Source organism: Myxocyprinus asiaticus, chromosome 30 (assembly GCF_019703515.2).
Source record: "Myxocyprinus asiaticus isolate MX2 ecotype Aquarium Trade chromosome 30, UBuf_Myxa_2, whole genome shotgun sequence".
In the NCBI taxonomy this organism is placed as follows: domain Eukaryota; kingdom Metazoa; phylum Chordata; class Actinopteri; order Cypriniformes; family Catostomidae; genus Myxocyprinus; species Myxocyprinus asiaticus.
Window position 1 is genome coordinate 7,639,471 of NC_059373.1, and position 14,014 is coordinate 7,653,484.

Consider the following 14,014-nt stretch of genomic DNA (forward strand, 5'->3'; position numbering starts at 1 on the left):
TAAATCTCAGTTAATCACCATGATGATCTGTAACTGAGCTGTGTCTGGCTGCAGTCCATCACAGTCTGAACTATGAAGCTGTAAATGACTTCTTTCAATTTGAAGGTTTTATATATGTCATTATATTGCAAGTTTAAGGTGCTTAGTAGGCATCATTCATCCATCAATAATCATAAAGCATTAGTATCTGAAAACTACTGAATATTCTCCTACATTAGATTCTGAAAAATACTGCTGAAGATACTTATGTTATTGATTTTATTTAGTGCTGTTTGCTTAGGCTTGATTACTTTCAAAACCCTTAAACATTAGTATTAATCTTCGCCTGCTGGATGCAGGGGCAGAGCTGGGGGGTGGGGGGTGCAGGGGTTTACCTTGGCCACCATGGACTGAAGACTGGCCACCCCACTCGCAATTGCCATTTTGGTCATTTTTTGGCTTGGGCACAATTTAGTTCTTTAGAGGTGGAACCATCTCTGTACAACCGCAACACACAGGAGACTTAACATGTGCATACACCAAGGTCACCGCACCTCTCCGTCCTGGGATCTGAGCCATATCTAGGAACCATAATATGGCAAACTCTTGTGGATGGGCTCTTTTGGTATGGGTCAATTAGTAGTCACAACCATTCAGAACACCCTAGCAACTGCATAACAATGCCCTGGTAACCACCTGGAACACCCTAGCATAGTCGCAGTGAGTTTTGCCTGGGCTGGCACCACTGAAATTTCGACACAAAATGTCGAAGTCTAGTTTTCAAGAGCTTCTTTGTATATGCTTGACTTCCTACAAGGAGGAAGTAAACACTGATTTGAACAATCATAAATTAAAGCTAATGGGACAATCTTGCCTCCTGGTGGGCAATAGATAGTACTATCAAACAAAGATCAGTCTTTATTGATTTTCATGTAAAAGCCATTATATTTTACTTTTTCATCTCTTCTAGGTCTATCAGACTTTTAACTGTACTATATTCACTGCTTTGTCCTTGAATTATTTAGTCCTTTCTTTCACATGTGTCTGGCAAGTCCTGCTGCAGCCTGCCTGCCACATTCTTCCATTGACTGCAAGGAGCATTGCCATGGCAACACGGACAGACTAACAATCCATTGCCCTCATTAGAAACAAGCTGTAAAGATTCCACAGCTATTACCGTTTTATCTGCCCATGTGTCCTTGATAACATACACAAATGTCAGGTTGTCATGACTACAACCTGAATGGCACAGTACATAATTGCTTTGGACATCATGTCTAGGAATATGACTTGCTACTGTGTAGGAAGTATAGCATATTTTCTCAGCTCGATGTTGGACACATAAATAGCATTAACATATAGGCCTGTGTGTGTGTGTGTGTGTGTGTGTGTGTGTGTGTGTGTGTGTGTGTGTGTACTGCATATACTGTGTGTGTGCAGGTTATTTTTAAATTAGTTCATTATTAAGTTCATAATTAAAAATTATCATTATCCTCAACATTATTAATGATAATTAAATATTAATTCGAATTTTACAAACTCATTATTTCATTAGAAGACAAATTGAATCAAAGATTATTCTTAGACTGTATGTAAGGTTTTACAAAAAAGGTAACATAATAATAGCACACAGAATATGGAATAATTAAAAAATAATATACAATTCAAAAGTCTATGCCAAAATCGTAATAAAACCTGGAAGAAAACATTTTTAGAATTTTTAAGAAATTAAAACAAAGACACATCATAACTTAAAATGAATAAGAAATATTATTAATTCTTTATTTACGGGACACACTTAAAAGGATAGTTCATCCAAAAATGAAAATTCTCATGATTTACTCATCCTCATGCCATCCCAGATGTGTGACTTTTTCTTCTGCAGGTCAGAAGTTAAGATTTTTAGAAGAATATCTCAGCTCTGTAGGTCCTTACAATGCAAGTGAATGGGTGCCAAAATTGTAAAGCTCCAAAATCCACATAAAGGGAGCATAAAAGTAACCCATATGACTCAAGTAGTTAAATCCATGTGTTCAGACACGATATGATAGGTATGGGTGAGAAACAGAGCAATATTTAAGTTCTTTTTGTTTATCATAAATTCTCCTCCCTGCCCAGTAGGTGGCGATATGTATGAAGAATGTGAATCACCAAAAACAGAAGATGGAGAAAGTGAAAGTGAAGGGAAAATACTTAAATATTGATCTGTTTCTCACCCACACCTATCATATTGCTTCAGAAAATATGTATTTAACCACCAGAGTTGTCTGGATTACTTTTATTCTCCCTTTATGTGGATTTTGAAGCTTCAAAATGTTGGCACCCATTCACTTGCATTGTATGAAACTACAGAGCTGAAATATTCTTCCAAAAATCTTCATTTATGTTCAGCAGATGAAAGAAAGTCATACACATCTGGGATGGCATGAGGGTGAGTAAATGATGAGAGAATTTTCATTTTTGGGTGAACTATCCCTTTAATACTAAGAAATTCTCATATTCATTACTCAATTTAACTTTTCACTAATATGTATATATATATATATAATATTATTTGTAATGAAAAAGAAACTAATACAAGTGGACTCTTTTGAATCTCAATGTATAACATTATAATAATATATAATAACTATAATACAAATTATATATTGATAATACAAAACCTCCATCACAAGTGCATGTTTTTACATTTTTCAAGATTCGTATTCTCCCAAAACACCTAAGCATAACAGAATAGCCTGGGCGAATGTCACTTTATCTGACCTGAGAACAGTTAATGCATGTCATCCATCAGGCAGACAGGTTCTGTAATGCACAGGTTTGAGTCTCCACTGACCTGAAAGCCACAAGGTGTTGCAAATGCCTCCCAGTCCAACAGGGATGTTCAAAGACAGGACAAATGTGATGGGATGTGATGCAACAATAGGTGATGGAGACATTTAGGTCACAGACTTCATAAGGATTGCAGGAATTCTCCTGGATTCCACCTGAGACATATTCTAGACCTGAATAAACGGCAGAAGTGTGCATTGGATTGAAGGTCTGGCAGAACAAATCCTGAATCAAAAGACAATAAGTGTCAAAAACTCAAAATTATAAATGTAGTTATAAATAATGCCAAAAATCTAAATAACAGTGTTGTTTCTGCCCTAATACTTTCTTAAAGATATTTAAAACTTATATTAATTTGTTCAGTTGTTAATTGATTTATAATACTACGTACATACTAAGTGCGCTACGTACATTTACACCCACACCAATATGCTGATATCAGCTTATTTAAAAAATACAATGCAAGAAAACTGTTTAAGGTGTTTACATGACCACAGATGTTGTTGGGTTATTAACCATAACTGGAGTAAGAATGTGCATGAAAATACATTCAGTGAAGGTTATACTACATTTATACAGATTTTTGTTTACCCATTCACAAAAAATTTTCACTTTTCAAATCTATCCCATCATTAATTCAATCTATGCATGCATCTGCAAAAGATATTTAACAAAAACAGTTGACAGGTCGTATTTTAAATATATAATTCTTTATTCAGCCCCGATTCCCAACATGACAAGACTGCAAAGAGTAATTTGTCATATATAGATATATATATAATGTCCAGTTAAAGTGAAGAGAGTGAAAGTATGTTTAACATTCATACCACAGAGATTCTATTCTTAAAGACACAAACAACTACATGGGGTTAGTCAAGATCAGACTCAAAGCTTAATATCATCAATGTTAATATCAGGCCACATAACAATAAACAACTGATAATTACTCTAAATGTTTTGCATTGAATTTCAAGAGTAAAATGACAATAATAATTTCACATAGGAATGTCAGGTTCCACTTGTCTCATGCATTCAATCAAAAACTTCCAGACTGATTTCAGTTTCACCAGTTGTAGAATGTACTGAAATAAAAAAACAAGTCCAAGTAATGCTCATTTATGAATCCAATTAATAAGACATCACAACTGTATTATGAATACCCTCATTTCCCACTCAAAACATTTGTACAGTATTTGATTACTTTGTGTTGAATGGTAAAACACATTTCAACAATATTGTTTTTCTTTTTAAGCTATATACAAAGCATCAAGTCCTCAAGCACCGCCATTTTCTGTAGAAAATACAAAGTCTTATACAAATAATGGTTCATTTCTATGTTCAATCATTTCTATATGCATTTTTTAAGTTGTCATCCTTGTGATTAATATTTTTTTATTGTATATATACTGTATAAATCGTAAAGTAAATATAAACTGTTAGAAACCTTCCAGTGCTTTGAGCGTATTTAGATGCTCTTGAAACACTTCCTGCCCTGCAAACCCAACACACTCAACTGAATCTAAATGAGCCTAAATCACCACTCGATACAATTAGCACCAGTGCAGAAAACATCAACAACTGATGCTTATCTATTCTTGCCAGATATTTTTTGTGTGGTTCTCTATGTGAAAGCCAAAAAGCAACAGATCTACCAATCCCCATGAATATGACTGTAATAATAACAATGTATTTGAGCATATTTGGTTTATTAAAGGGTCCAAAACAAGAGATTTGACAAAGCTCCTCCTGATTGATTCATGTACTCAGCGGTTTCTGGCTCTCAGGCAGCCACAGTGGAAGTCTGCATTCGGGTCGTGTAGCAGCAAGTCTCGGTTGCGGTCGTGAGGCAGGCAGTCCAGATGGTACCAGGCATCACAATCATCACATTGGATCCACTGTACGGTGTCCTGCTGTGGAAACCGACAGCGTGCTGCTGCGCATGGCTCGACACCCTGAACGACCCCTATGTCTTTGTTGTCTTCATCTTCAGAGGATGATGAAGATGAGGAGGAGGAGGAAGAGGTGCTGGAGGAGGATGAGGGAGATGGAAGGGAAGGTCGGGGTGGTGGGTGTTTTCTGGGTCTCCCGCGTCGTCTACTGCAGAGAAATGTAAAGAAATGTAAAGAAATAAAAAATTTACATTAATAAATGCAAAATGCTGAATTGTCATAGCAGGAAGTCAATATATTGCTCCAAGTAGGCTATATGTGTGTATACAGAAGTGTGTGTATAGGGTTCCCACAACTTTTCACCAATTCGTTTTCAGGACTTTTCCAAGTATTTGTGATAACTGGATAAGGATTCTTAAAAATTATATTGTAGGGAGTGCATTCACAAAAATCAGCTTCTAGGCAATGAAATATGTTAAAGCTGAGCATAACTAAAAAATATATAGTCAATATAGAAAATTCCATGACTTTCCCAAGCCTGTAAATCATCATTTTAAAGCTGAAGTTTGTAATACTTGCACTAATGCAATACAGCTCAACAGACTAGTTCTGCAAGTAAAAATCAACATTTTGAATTATTTTTTTTCATAGACAAATTGATTTTAACTTTTCATAAACATTTAAATACAGTCCTTCCGTGAGCTCTGAGGTTGTTAAATAAATAGTATAATGCTTCTGTTGAAGCTATCAATCAGCATAATTTTAAACTTAGTTTTTAAATAATCATTTTTAATAGTGAGATTTCTGGTGAAAAACGGCACTACCCATGATCCTGAAAAGCTCCTCCAATCAGAGAATCTTTGCATATTAAGACTGAAAAAATTACCCACTTCAGCTTTAAAATTCACAGATACTTCTAGGTCCTCAATGACCATTGGAACACTGTGTGTAACAATCCAAGTCCACTCACCCGGTTGAGGCCTGAAACCTAGAAATTTGCCCCCTTGCTTTCTCTGCCTTGGACATCCTTGCTAATGGGGCGGTCAGGTTGTAATTCTCACCTCCCATGCCCAGGCCTGTAAATACCGGAGAGCTATTCGCCCTTTGTCTCCTACCAGGCGCTGACAAGCATGGCTTCTGCTGGTGGAGGGGCATCAAACTGATGCCATTGCCTTTGGTGTGACCAATGTTCACAAAATGACTGAACTTCCTGTTAGGTGCCACATTGAAAACACTGGCGCTATGTTTTGTAATATTGAGCTGTGACACACAGTTCTGCTCCAGTTTGGGGAAAGACGGTTGAAACACCTCTGACTCTGACTTATAAAGTCGTCGTCTTTTCCGCGCCTGTCCTCTCCTTCCATCGTCCGCTTCTTTGCGGCGTACGGGATCATCTGAGCTGTCGTCCTCTAAGAGAACAGTGTGAGCTGACTTGCGTCTGCTTTTTGACGAAGCCGGGACTGATTTCGACGAAATCTCGCCAACAGCTTGGAAAGGGGGTGGAGTTGTGGGCGGAGCCAATGCTGTGAACGCTGGAGTACTGGCTGTGTTCAAGTTGGTGGTTTTGTCACTTTTCTTAAAAGTCCAACTGCTTCCGTTCATCTTGCTCAGGCTGCCGATGGAGTTGAGGATGATGGTGGCTCGGTTGATGGACAATTTTGAAATGTCCAGACCAGGGTCAGGTTTATGGTCCGAGCACGTTCTGATCCGGTTCTCAATGTCAGATGAGAAGGAACCCGCTTTGGGCACGGTGATGGCGTCAAAGTCCAGCGGGCGGACACGCACTTTCTGGAAGAGGAAGTAGAACTCTGGGCTGGTCCGCCCTGACTGGCCACCAATGTTAAGTGTGTCACCATCAAAGATTTCACATAAGACCCCTTGTTGGAGGCGTCCATCATTTACCCAAGTCCCTGTGGAAACAGAGAGAAACTCATTAATTTTTCAGAGGTCAGTACATGAACATTACAGATATAGGCCGACTAACCACAAAATATTAAAAAAAGCTCAAATAAATAAAATGAGTACCCAATATGACATCTGTATTTTATTTAGGGATGCACCGTTCCGATACCTGGATCAGTATCGGCTCTAATACTGACATTTGTAGACGGATTGGGTATCGGTCCGACGAGCCCGATCCAAAACTGTGTTTTAGTCATGTTCGTTATTATCAAACTTAAAAAAATTACATAAAAGAAACATAAAGGCACAATTAAAGTACTCCATGACTCGTGCATTATACTCAAAGCCAATTGAAGACATGCAATAGCTTTGTGTATCGCAAAAGGGTGTGTTTAATAAGTAAATATACTGTATGCATGTGCAGCACGTTAGTGAACGGCGCGGCTGTTGACACACATACGTAGCACGTGCATGCTGGTGATGCGCTTGCAGCTATTTTAGCCCTTAGTGCAATGCGCAATATGTGAGCGCTCCACAAAATCGGGGATCGGCCGATACTGAGATTGCAGGTATCGGAATCGGAAGACAAAAAGTGGTATCGGTGCATCCCTAATTATTTAGTGGTCAAACTTTATGGTTTTAAAGATAAAACTAATAGTTCAAGACAATCAACAGTCTGAAAAGACGGTGTATATTAGGATTTGAAGTCTTACATCCTTATATAACTACCAGTTTTTGTAACAGTAATAACAGTAATACATGATTGAAATTATCACATGATGATAAAACCAGTTGTATTCACCCTGTATAGAACACAGCACCTACCATAACTACTGCGGTCTTTAACTTGGACTTTCCAACTCTCCTCTCCAGAAGCATCCGTTTCCCTTTCCACGTGCAGTTCCGCATGGATACGGGACACAGTCGTTGACTCCAGAGTGACGTCGCAGAGCTCTGCGGCCTTTCCTAGCCGGAACACACACTGGGCCAGTGCGGGCCGGAATGTGTACAGGTCACGGTCTGAAGACTCATTTCCATCGCCGTTACTACTATTTGTTTTAGACGACAGTCCGATCCTCAACAACTGAAAACACGGCTGGACTCCTGACGACATTTTAACATTCCACAAATAAATGTGCAGAAAAACTGCAACAACAGCTGACCACTCACATAACACTGGGCTAAATGTTATCCATTGAAGACGCTCGCCTTAAAAATGTCTGTTCAATATGACTTTCATAAAAACACTGATGCACAAATGACATGCAGTAAATAAAATCAAGCTACAAGATTATTAACATATTTGGAATACCTAAAATGATGATAATAGATATCTAAATATCTAAGGGTACTATTAAAAGTGAACATGTAGTGCCCCGGCCTGATGCTGTGACTCACTGGTCTTCATTCTGGAAAAACAGAGTACAACAAAGGGCTTTAATGGCATTACAAAGATTAAACCTTTTATGGCATTCTTAGCATTCCTACAGTTTATTAATTTTTCTTTACATATTCAAGACAAAGTTTTGCTAAATATGAACACAGTGCATTAATACTTTTTTTGCACATGTGTTACATGAAAGCATATTTTAACTTGCACATGACAAGAATTAAAGAAACTATATGATATTGCTCCAATATATCAAATTTATAGCATAATCAAATATCAAACAAAATTTGAAAATAAGGATACTTTGTCCATCCTATACAGAAATCTGATAAATGGCCATGTATAAAGACAGACATACATACATACACACACACACACACACACACTTACATACATATACATTATATATATATATATATATATATATATATATATATATATATACACACACACACATATATATATATATATATGTGTGTGTGTGTGTGTGTGTGTGTGTGTGTATATATATATATATATATATACACACACACACACACACACATTATATATGGGCATATATATATACATATTCAAATTCCACTATGATTTGGGAATATATATTTTACAAAATGGCCATTTTTGTTGTATTAAAAAAATTATATTGAATATTTTAAGAAGTATGACACCTTTTCATATCAGTGAAAACCATACATGAACATACATATTATGTGTTTTACACTTTCGTATATAAAACGTCTACATGGGATATATGGACTGCCAAGATATTCTATTATTTACACCATGCATTGCACAAACATCCTTCACAAATAATTGCAACATCCTACTTTAAAAACGTGCCAAATATATAAAAGCATTCAGAAAAGGCAGATATATTTGTTTACAGATTTCTCTAGAAAACAACTGCAAATTAGGGGCCGTGAAGAAGCAGTGCACTAGACGGCTATTTCTGTACAGTTGTCGCCGAGCACAGAGAACACATTCACACAATGCCACCTGAAATGAACTGATGTACAAAAGCAATCATTTCGTTACATCGAACATTCTGACGAGTAAACACTTACAAAAGCATGCCATAGCCAAAATATGAAGGTATGCTGCGGTAAAAGGTGATATCTGTATTTTATTTCGGCTCCGTGGTAAATGTAGTCGTGTTCTCGCCCCAGGAAGTGCTTTGAAATTTGGCGCGCCAGAAGCAGCATGGGTTTCCTTGCGCGAAATTCAACGACGCCACTTCCGTCAATGTTGTCAAGGAGACAGCCAGCCAAATAGTGCATTACAGTGTAGGCGATTTAAACAAAAATATTATGATTATTGTTCGATTATTATGGAGTGATAAGCTTACCCTTAACGTTTTTAATGAATATATACTCAAAATAATCCACAACTAGTTTTGTATTTTTTTGCATATAAAACTATCATGTTGACAGTTAGTTTTTACTGTTTTATCGTAGACCATTTTGGATCTTGTATTGAAAGATAAACATTCAAAGTAATTAGCTAATGCCTAATGTTCAACTTAAACAACCACAATGCATAAACTAACCTAACCTGTATTGTGAGTTTTATGTTCCCATGAAATAATATGCTGCAGATTATCCACCATTTTCCTACCTCCCATGATGCTTAGCGAGAAATATGCTAATTACTTCCGTTGTCAAGTTAACACAGCTGTTGTTGCAGCATATGTCCATTAATTCTTTCATTGTGGTGTTGGGATTTTGAGGAGAGCATGTATGATTTCTTGAGGACATACATCAATCACTATATCATTATGTTACTAAACTATAATAAACTGCAAAAAAGTCATAAAGACAAAGAAAGCACGAACAAAACTGGCACGATGTTTCACCCAGATGTAGTTGAGATTTACAGTTGTGCTCAAAAGTTTGTATACCGTTGGAGAATTGGTAATATACATATGTACCATTTTAATGAAAACATAAGTGAGCAGGCAAAACACATTTCTTTTATTTCTTATGGGATTCATATTCAACTGTAGGTTATAACAGAATGGCACAATCATAAAACAAAATATGGCAACAAAGAAAAAATGAAATGACCCCTGTTCAAAAGTTTTCATACCCTTAGTTCTTAACACTGTGTATTGCCCCCTTTAGCATCAATGACAGCGTGCAGTCTTTTGTAATAGTTGTCTATGAGGCCCCAAATTCTTGCAGGTGGTATAGCTGCCCATTCATCTTGGCAAAATGCCTCCAGGTCATACAAAGTCTTTGGTCGTCTTGCATGAACCGCACGTTTGAGATCTCCCCAGAGTGGCTCGATGATATTAAGGTCAGGAGACTGTGATGGCCACTCCAGAACCTTCACCTTTTTCTGCTGTAACCACTGGAGGGTCAACTTGGCCTTGTGCTTAGGGTCATTGTCGTGCTGGAAAGTCCAAGAGCGTCCCATGCGCAGCTTTCATGCAGAAGAATGCAAATTGTCTGCCAGTATTTTCTGATAACATGCTGCATTCATCTTGCCATCAGTTTTCACAAGATTCCCCGTGCCTTTAGAGCTCACACACCCCCAAAACATCAGTGAGCCACCACCATGCTTCACAGTGGGGATGGTAATCTTTTCACTATAGGCCTTGTTGATCTCTCTCCAAACAAAGCGCTTATGGTTGTGACCATAAAGCTCTATTTTGGTCTCATCACTCCAAATTACAGTGTGCCAGAAGCTGTGAGGCATGTCAAGGTGTTGTCATTTGTGGCATTGGCACAGTAAAGGCTTCTTTCTGGCAACTCGACCATGCAGCTCATTTTTGTTCAAGTATCGTCCTGTTGTGCTCTTTGAAACAACCACACCCTCTTTTTCCAGAGCAGCCTGTATTTCTCCTGAGGTTACCTATGGGTTTTTCTTTGTATCCCTAACAATTCTTCTGGCAGTTGTGGCTGAAATCTTTCTTGGTCTACCTGACCTTGGCTTGGTATCAAGAGATCCCCGAATTTTCCACTTCTTAATAAGTGATTGAACAGTACTGACTGACATTTTCAAGGCTTTGGATATCTTTTTATATCCTTTTCCATCTTTATAAAGTTCCATTACCTTGTTACGCAGGTCTTTTGACAGTTCTTTTCTGCTCCCCATGGCTCAGTATATAGCCTGCTCAGTGCATCCACGTGAGAGCTAATAAACTCAATGACTATTTATACACAGACACTAATTGCAATTTAAAAAGCCACAGGTGTGGGAAATTAACCTTTAATTGCCATTTAAACCTGTGTGTGTCACCTTGTGTGTCTGTAACAAGGCCAAACATTCAAGGGTATGTCAACTTTTGATCAGGGCCATTTGGGTGATTTCTGTTATCATTATGATTTAAAAAGGAGCCAAACAACTATGTGATAATAAATGGTTTCATATGATCACTATCCTTAAATAAAAGACAGTTTTTTTGCATGATCAGTCATATTTTCAAAACCAATGCCAAAATTTCACAATTTCTGCCGGAGTATGCAAACTTTTGAGCACAAATGTAATCTAAGCACAAACGTAACATTTAGAGCAAAATTATTGGTTGTTTTAGTGGAGTACCAGTGTTAGTTCAGCTTCAGATGTGTGTGCTTGTCATCTTGTCACCCTACATGTTCAAATCAGACAGATACACTGAGGAAGAGTCGCAAAGTTCTCATACTTGGGTATGTAATCGCTTTTTTTTATTTTATTTTATTTATTTTTTTATTTTTTTATAACTTTACACAGAAAAGGTTAGTATGTGATTTTATCACACTAAAATCATGTTAACACACGTATCTTTTATGTCTTGTGGCTATACGTTTGAAAAAGTGAGCATTTTAAAGTTCAAAAATTGGCCCTCATTCACTTCCATTGTAAGTGCTTCACTGTAACCCAGATTTTTGCTTTTTTGAAAGAAAACGAGTGACAAGTCGAAATACATTTTTGTGGTAATGAATATTTTGCCACAAATGCTGTCTACCTTCCATAAGCATCCAGCCGGACTGTGATGCTTCTCACTGAATTATACCTATATCAACTTGGTCAAAGGAGGGACAACACTCTCTTAAACTACATAGAAAAAACTGAATTATCCTTCATTGGCCAGAATGAAAGGACAATTCATCTACGTGTATTTTCTCAGTTAATTCGGGATGATTTTGAGGAATTTAACACTAAAACGTATAATTCATACAAAATAATTTTGTTTAATCATTGACCCATAACACTAACTTAGTTTACTAATTTTAACCACTAATAGTTCTAAACATAAATAACTAATATTGACATTATATTCATTCATGTTTTTGTTATAGTATAATCTCATGTACAGCCGCTTTGACGCCTGTTGTGAAAAGGGCTATACAAATAAATTTGACTTGACTTGAAATGCTGTCGATTGAGCTTAACTTGTATTGAACCCAGAAAATGTCTTTAATGGTGAACATTTATATTATGTTTAACAAGACAATACATTTACTTTAAGATAAACTATTAAACTAATATTTAATGCTCCTGGAAATGCTTCCTTTTTATGTATTTTATGTCATCACGCAGCCTTCTGTTGTAACTCTGATGATTAGCAATACATTTTAAAGTACAAAGCCATTTTATTGTTGTTCCAGTACGTTGGTATATTGACATTATATCTTTTAATGATATACTGTACAGTATACAGTTGTACACAAATTATAGAGGCATGAGATCCCGTAATTCTTCAAACATGATCACTGTATTTGTTTCGGTGTATTTCTGGCAAACACAGATGCTTTTTTTTAATTTACTGTAAATGTGACCATTTTTTTTTATTTATTTACAGTGTAGAGAATATTTATATACTTAACAGAGTTCATGGAATTCCCTTAATGTGTCATTAGAAAATGCATAACATGAAAACAAACAATAGGATTTTCAAAGTCAAGGTTTATTTTTATTTTTCATTCAAAGGAGAAAATCAAATTCGAATTAAATTTGTGCTTAAAGTCAAACAATAACTATAAAGACACATGTAACACTAAATTAAGTAGCTAAAAACAAGATCCTCTCCACCATACTTGTACAAGACCATGATTAATGTCCATGGAATTAGGCTATGGGGAAGTATGTCATTTATCTTATGTTTGGTCTATTTCAGTCCAATCTCAGGCTGCAATCTGTTAGTGAGTTTTTCAATGGTCATTTGAAGAAAGAACAAATTATATCATTTTAAGCATGTTTACAATCATAGCTCCTCAAAGAGGTATAAGAAGAAGCACTTTGATAAGCCCGTCTCCTGAAAACGCTTGCCGGTAAGCAGAAGATTAGTTTAAACAATGAGATCAGCGTACTGTAACTCAATGGAAAAACCAACTTCTGAATTTTATAAATAATGCATTACTAGCATCTGTGTAAATCACTGGTCAAACCTGAGCAGGCTTCCAGGATGTTCATATATTGCTGTTGTTTCTATAAAAGTGACAAGGCTTTTTAATGCATATTGAGCATTTAAACCAACTAATGATCTTTGAGGGGTTAAAACTTTTGTTCAAAATATAATGAACACACATTATAGGCTTAAACCAAAGGCTTATATGTACTGTATAATCGTAATTGATCAGATATATAATTAGTACATGTATTGTGGGAGAGCTGGGAAAAATACAATATATAGGCCTTTCTGAAATGCACCTCAACAAGCATACACATTGTATGAGTATAATATTGTTGCATAATAGTAAAAAATAATATTAAAATTGAAAACAAACAAAAACCAGTGACATACTTGATACTGAAACAAAAATTCCACAAACCAAAATGTTTACATTTCACTGCCAAAGCGACATTAAGAAAACTTCTCATCAGAGACAAAGTAATGCAATACAAGTTCTCATTCTCTAGCATGCAAATGTAACTGTAATTGTGTGAATAAACTAGTTCTATGACATCAGTGCATACAAGAGTGAGTATTATTTCATAAATGCTAATAACAATATAGTCTTGGTAAAATATTTATTTTCTCGTGTCTTCAAAATCATTCCCAAGTGCGTAGATAAGAAGCAATTAAAGAATCAAAGCATTA

The 14,014-nt window shown here is 36.4% G+C and overlaps 1 protein-coding gene across 2 annotated transcripts; it reads right to left on the bottom strand.

Annotated features, from left to right (window-relative positions):
• Window positions 1-3,533: 3,533 nt before the first annotated feature.
• LOC127421093 (transcription factor 19-like) lies at window positions 3,534-9,183 on the bottom strand. Of its 2 annotated transcripts, none has more exons than XM_051663856.1 (4): window positions 9,057-9,183; window positions 7,428-8,011; window positions 5,671-6,610; window positions 3,534-4,905 (listed from the first exon to the last, which is right to left on the bottom strand). In XM_051663856.1, exons 2-4 carry the CDS (start codon window positions 7,714-7,716, stop codon window positions 4,575-4,577), a joined length of 1,560 nt encoding a protein of 519 aa, XP_051519816.1. In that variant the 5' UTR covers window positions 7,717-8,011; window positions 9,057-9,183; the 3' UTR covers window positions 3,534-4,574. The 2 variants fall into 2 exon arrangements, with proteins under 2 accessions (XP_051519816.1, XP_051519815.1); XM_051663855.1 differs by having other exon boundaries at window positions 3,534-4,908.
• Window positions 9,184-14,014: the final 4,831 nt, after the last annotated feature.

Excerpts from the sequence above, each read along its gene's own strand:
- LOC127421093 (XM_051663855.1), bottom strand. The coding sequence starts at position 7,716 with ATGTCGTCAGGAGTCCAGCCGTGTTTTCAGTTGTTGAGGATCGGACTG. Across the intron at positions 6,611-7,427 it reads TAAAGACCGCAGTAGTTATG|GGACTTGGGTAAATGATGGA; the intron begins GTAGGTGCTGTG and ends CTGTTTCCACAG. Across the intron at positions 4,909-5,670 it reads AGGTTTCAGGCCTCAACCGG|TAGACGACGCGGGAGACCCA; the intron begins GTGAGTGGACTT and ends ATTTCTCTGCAG.